Source organism: Chroicocephalus ridibundus, chromosome 9 (genome assembly GCF_963924245.1).
Source record: "Chroicocephalus ridibundus chromosome 9, bChrRid1.1, whole genome shotgun sequence".
Classification (NCBI taxonomy): Eukaryota; Metazoa; Chordata; class Aves; order Charadriiformes; family Laridae; genus Chroicocephalus; species Chroicocephalus ridibundus.
Window position 1 is genome coordinate 38,824,422 of NC_086292.1, and position 6,537 is coordinate 38,830,958.

Sequence of the window (6,537 nt, forward strand, 5' to 3'; positions counted from 1 at the left end):
GGAACAGATACTTACCGTGGCTGCTTTTGTCAAAAAGAAGATAAAATCAGGAAAACAGAGAGAGTCATCCCATTGGAATACAATTTATCTAAGTGGCTAAATTCCAATAAAGTAAAACGAATTCCTTACCGTTCTTGTCCTTTCTTAATACTTTCTTCAGCATTGCAACTGCCCTAATTCCTGCTTGAATTTTATTTCTGTATTAGTGTACGTTATTAGAAGTTCATTCATGCTTGTTTTCCCCCAAAGAGCTGCAGGAATAAGCAAGAGGCCTTGGAATCACGGAAGTGTTGGAGGTGCTCTCTCACAAATGAGAACGGAGGCTCCAGCAAAACAGGTTTTCAGAGAATTGACAGAAGTCCTGTACTTTTGTGCAAACCGCAGATGCAGTACGGGCTTCAGTCCATACCTGCGCAGAGGTAAGAGTACGAGTGTAATGGCAACAGCTGGTGTGTTTCGATTATCCAAAGCAAAACACGGAACCGCAGTGTCTCTGCATCAGGCCTTCGGAGAAACCCGCAACGGTACTTGTCTCTGCGTTTTACCTGTAGCGCTATGACAAAACCCCTCCATCTAGGTGCAAACAGTCGCAGCCCCAGGGGGGAAACGCATTGCAGTTCAACCTCGTATTCTCCACATTTGAACTTCAATAAATCTGCGGAGAGAGGCGGGATTGAATTCCTAGCTAGTTGAGATTTGTCAACAAAACTTAATTAAACAAATACTTCAAGGTGGGGGAAAAAAGCCAACCCTGTGAATATACTTACATGTCGGTACGTATTCAGGAATTTGTACGTATTTGTGAAAAGTTCTAGGTTTAACCCACAGGATTACACTTTAGATTTTAAAACATTTGAAAGTCGTGGTAAAGTACGTGGAATGTTACGGTTCCATTTACAAAATAGTTGTAGATCCGATTTTGAATAGTAGAGGGGTGTGTGTGTGCGTGTGTGTGTGTGTGTGTGTTGCTTTTATATCCCAGTTTGCAGATACAGTTTGGGAGATTAGTAGCAGGGACGGCAGATAAACTGTCCAAAGAGCGCTGGGAGACATCCTCTGCTTGAAGCTTAACACGTGAGATAATGAGGGGTTTTTTAATGGCTTCCCGGGCCTCTTCTGTGGATACTTGTTACTTCCCAAATTGTACGTTAAATAAGGAAAAGCTGCTGCTCTTCAGTGGTGTACAAAATTCAGAAGTCAACTACCCTGTCTCATTAGCTAATTAAAAGACAATTCTCTGCCACTACTACCTTTTTTTCCCCCCAGGAAAATTTTCCAACCGCCAATGAACCAATTCAGCGTGATGTTTTGAGGTGATTCTACCTGTTTATGGCCAACGCCCTCCGTCGTCTGTGCCCTTCCCTCAGAGCACGGCAATAATAAACATTAACCCAAGTCGGAGCAAACCTGGATTACGGTGGGTCAGGCTGAAACCCTCTGTCTGGGGGGATGGAGGGGTCACAGCTGTGTTTTGGGTGGCGCGTAGGAGGGCGACGGAGCCAGGTCAGGCCGGGCGCATTCCCCTGGGCAAGGACCAATGGAACAGAACAGCATCACAAAGCCCTGTGGCAAGGGGAGCCCGGGGGACGGGACGGGACACGTGGGACCGCGCCAGTGGCGCCATGAAACCCAACAGGTACCCAATGGTACGAAGAGCAGCAGGCAAGAGGCAGCCCCCCTGAGCTGGGGCGAGCACGGGCTCCCCGTGAGGCAGCCGGTGGCTTCCCGGCCGTCTGTATGCAACCGGCCCAACGTGCTTTCCCCTCAGACTCGGCGTTTCTTGGAGATGGCTGTAAAAGATGGAATTAAGTGTTTTCATAGGAGACTGGTCTATAGGTAGAGCTGTTTGGAAATGTTGGCTCTACTGTTATTGAAATTTAAAAAAAGGGAAAGAGTTTTGTAGTTGTTTTGTAGCTATCGGATAACAAAATGGCTGTTGGCCAGACACAGGAGCCTGGGCAGGTGGTGTTGAGCTGAAGGGAAAGAAATGGCTTTCCTTGAACTACAAGGATTGTTGAGGTTTCAGAATTTTCCCTCCTGCAGCAGCAGAATAAAATAACAGCCTCTAAAAATTCAACACCAACGAGCACATCTGGGTCGTGCAGGGTCTGTGTTCAGACCTCGCTTCTGCCTAATTGGGGATGGGGACAGTTTGGTGCAGGACAGACTTGTGCAGCAAAAAACAAACCTGCTGAAATTTTCTTACCCTGATTTAAGTAACATTCCATGGAAAAAGTCTAAAGAGCGACACGTTTATAGAGTCAGCAGGACTGCGACCTCTGGTTTGAGAAAATACATCAGTAGCAGCAGACCACTGAGGAAATGAAATATAACATGTGTTCTGTAGGGAGAAACGCTTAAGGGAGCTGTTTACAGCTGGTTGTGGTTTTTGAGTGATTGTGCGTGGAGTCAACGACTAAGTGGAATTTTAGGAATAGCTGTAAAACCCCAGGTATTTAAATAATACCTCTTAATGACCTGTATCACCGTATTGGGAAGAGCTCCGTGTGGGAGACGGAGAGTCTTTACTGCTGTATTAGCTCGATGGAAGTAAATGTGAACGTGGCTTAGAAAGAAGATCCTGAAACAGCAGGAAACGTCTCCTCAAGACAATAACGCTTTCTGAAAACTGTAATACAAAGAGCACAGTAGCATTTTAGATTGCCACTGTTGTGCGGTTTTTTTCTAGTAAGTGGAAGTATGACTCCATTTGCTTGGAAGGTGTGAAGAATTCCTGCACGGCACCGATGGAGGAGACGCACAGCCAGTGCCCAGGGCTCACCGGCCTGAAGAATCTGGGCAACACGTGCTACATGAACGCAATTTTGCAGTGCCTCTGCAGCGTGCCGCAACTTGTGGAATATTTCCTCTCAGGAAAGCACAAAGCAGCCCTACACAAGTAAGTTGATTTACCCACCCTACTTACATTGCTTGGCACCGCTGTTTTCCTTCCAAAGGGTACGTGTTGCCATGAGAATGTCTGAGGTAGCCACTACCAGCTCCCCACCAGGCAGCTATAGTCAAACTGGCCACACGCTGCTTTCCGTCGCCTTCCTCTGAGACCCTGAGTCATTTTTCCTTGCTGGGTAACTTAAGCGTTACACTTTTTTTGTCATTCTGATGGTAATACCAGTCACCATCATTGCTGTCTCAATAATGATTCGTACTACTTTCTGGTACCTGTAGAGTCCCTCAAACCAAATGACAGGCTGTCAGAGCTGTACCGTACCTGTGGATATCTTCTAAATTGAGACGTTATGCTCCCATTTGGAGGTGGAACCACCTTCTTTTCATACTTTGAAACTTATGGGGTTTTTGTTTTTTTTCAAGGGAGAATGGCCAGACTGTGATTGCCTTTGGCTGTTTGATGTCCGACATGTGGCTCGGAGAGTTTGACTGTGTTTCCCCGGAGGTTTTTCATTCAGCCCTTGAGAAGCGGTACCCAGCTTTTAGGAAGAAGAGTCAGCAGGACGCACAGGAGTTTCTGATCTGTGTGCTGAATGAGCTCCACGAGGCTCTCAAGGTAAGAGCCCAGCTGCTGTTCTTGGGGTCTGTAGCTGTTGCCTCTTTGCATTCCATAATTTAGCATTCCGTGTAATAACGGCCCATCCTCCTCTCCCGACATGCATGGTGTGGCTGCTAAAAATTGTTGTTTTCTTCCTTTGTTTCATACCCACATACACACAATAATTCATTTGCTTCATGTCTAATGCTCCATCAAATTGCAGCCCCCATCTAAATGGTAATGCTGTCTGTAGCCCCGTTATCCTCACCTCTCCCCCCTCTCCTTGCTCCTTCCGTGCTTTACATTCTTCCCCTTTTTCATTTGCCTGAAACCTTCGTGTCTGCCATCCCCCCATGTCTGCCCTTCTCGTCTTCAGATCCACCGATAAAGAGCTTGTCTAGCAATTAAATCACTCCTGTCTAGTGTCCAGAATATTATCTTTTTGTTTAATTTCTCTCAGAAAAGGAATTTAGCTTCCTCTGCACATAGGAAACATCAAGTAAAGCAATAGCATTTTAGAGACAGGTTCCGTGACAATAGCTACCAGCCTGCACAGGCAGTGGGCAGCGACCGTTAAAGCCCAGTGAAGGCACTTCTGAAACAGCTGGTTACCTACATTTTGTTTAATTTTTTTTTTCTTCCCTTCTGTACAGTCAAGCGAAAGACGATGCGTAACCAATGCAAAAGCAAGCAGAGGGAGCGTCGGTGAAACATCTATTATCACACAGCTATTTGAGGGCCAGCTCAGTTACGAGATCACGTGTCTGGAATGCAAGAGCACCACCGAGAGACCCGAGAGCTTCACCGTTCTGTCCCTGCCCGTCCCTTCTAAGAGAGCGTGCTCTCTGGAGGTGCCGCTTCTAGTACATTCCCGCTGGTTTCTGCTCCGTGTGGGAATAGGTGGCTTAGACTAATGCGTGTTTTTATTAAAAAGATGCAGGTTTTTAGTTACGTTGGTTTCCTGGGCACTAATGGGTAGTCTTTGAACTGTCCCTAAGAGAAGTGGGGTTTCTGTACTGCCCTCTGGACCGCAGGGGCCGGTACAGTCACGGGAGCAACGCTCCTGAGTTGCCATGGGATGAGGGATAGCAAGATTGTGAGGGTTTCTTTCACTCAAGTATTTCCTCATTTTTTGGGGGAAAAAGGAAGCCAGTGTTGGCTGCTTTCTGTTCCAAGTGTATTTGTAAGGTCAGCCCACATCACGCTTCCATTCGTTAGGAAGAGAGCTCCAAGATACGGCAAACTTTTCTCTTACCTTGCTTAGGATCTTCAGGCGTGGAGACCTGTTTGGTCAAATTAATGTATTCTATTTTTTTTCTTCCCTTGACAGGACTGTCTCAAATGCTTCTTTCAGCAAGACACGCTGACTTGGAACAACCAAATCCACTGTTCCTGGTGTGGAACGAAACAAGATGCTGTAGTAAAGGGCACCATTACCAAGGCACCGCAGATCATTGTTTTTCACCTAAAGAGGTACAGTCTATATGGGGTAGGACATGGCCGTTTCCTGGGATTTGTGAGACATGAAGGACAATCACTTGCATAAAAGGAAAAAAAAAATCACTGCAAAGGGGTGTTTTTAGTACTTTTGATAGCTGGAAGCTGAAGGGGCAGTTGCAGAAATACACCCGTCAAACATGGAAGTCGCGTTGCTGAAGTCTCAGACAAGGTGTTCTGCCTCACTCTGTACTCCAGCCCGCCACACTTCACTCGCTACATTTGGGATCTCTTCTCCAAAGGGAACAAAAACCCCACGAGGAGCGAGCGACTGCAGATCAGTGCAGCGGTTCATACGGTCAGACATCCCTGCGAATACAAGTCCCCGTGGCAAGTGGGAGAGCTTGTGATTTGGGTTCTCAGTGCAGGACTGAAACAGGGCGTTTTGCTCGTCATTATTGCAGCTGGGACACTGTATTTTTGTTTATCCCTTAATAAATCAGGTCTCAGCAACTGGATCTACTAAACAGAGCGGTGCATCAGTGTGAGAGCTCCTGACTAGCAGCCTTCACTAGCCACACGTGGCCAGATGCCAGATTTATTCACAAGAATTTATTCTTAACTTCCCACCTATAAAGAAAATCAGTCTGGGATGATCTGGCTTCTCAGAACTACGTTATGTAAAATTATTATTTAATTTCCCATTTAGCATCTGCTTTTCTTGATATGCTCAAATGAACTTGTGGTCCCCAGCTGCAGCCCTTGGCCACGTTATAAACGTTTAGAAGTATTGCGTTGTACTAGAAGTCACAGAGGAAAGAGGGATGGAGCCTGGCACAAAAGAAGAGCTGGCACCAGCGCAGCCCAAAACATTTAGGACCCAGTGGCAGCGATGCAGAGATTTGACTTCTGCTATTTCTAAAAGACAGGAGCATCAGGAAGCCAGATCTTTGCTTTTCTTGCTGGACATCTCTTGCGGGTTTAGTGCATTTTCTGACAGTTGACTGTAATAGTCAATATCAATACAGATCTATTTCAAAACGCTGGGTCATTGATTGTTTTCCCCTTCCCCTAGGACAGTCAGTGAAGCAACCAGCACAATACAAGAAAGAAGTCAAGTGTTATTTAAAATAGTTCAAAATTTTATTTCAGGTTTGAATGGCGAGACAAACACAAAGGGAAACTCTCCACCACCATCCGCTATCCACTCAGCAACCTGGACCTCTCTCCTTACGCCGCCCCGCCTTTCTGCAGGGGGGCAGAGTACAGCCTGCGTGCTGTCGTGGTGAGCTTTGCTTTTCCTGCTTCCATTTGTACTGCCCTGCCCCGTGCAGCTGATGAAGCCGGTGCTAGCTTGGACTTTATATATGTTTTGTATATATATGGTTTTCATCCTTTTTTTTTTTTTTTTTTTGCCTGCCGCGGACATAATGCAGTGAGAGTATGTAACCGAAGAAGAGAGGAGCCGTTATCATTTCTCTCCTCCTTCCCCCCACATCCCAATGCTAGAATTCAAGCACTCCTGGCACGTAACGCCTGGTTGGAGCCTCCTCAGCCTTTTCAACATAAACTCACAAGCTGATCCTGCATCGATC

General features: G+C 46.3%; 1 protein-coding gene across 1 annotated transcript; it reads left to right on the top strand.

The window, feature by feature from the left end:
• The first annotated feature begins 2,747 nt into the window (after positions 1 to 2,747).
• Positions 2,748 to 6,381, top strand: USP50 (ubiquitin specific peptidase 50). The gene is given in 6 exon segments (XM_063346019.1): positions 2,748 to 2,899; positions 3,331 to 3,523; positions 4,159 to 4,356; positions 4,836 to 4,978; positions 6,095 to 6,338; positions 6,340 to 6,381. Coding segments are annotated over 6 exon segments (972 nt in total).
• Positions 6,382 to 6,537: the final 156 nt, after the last annotated feature.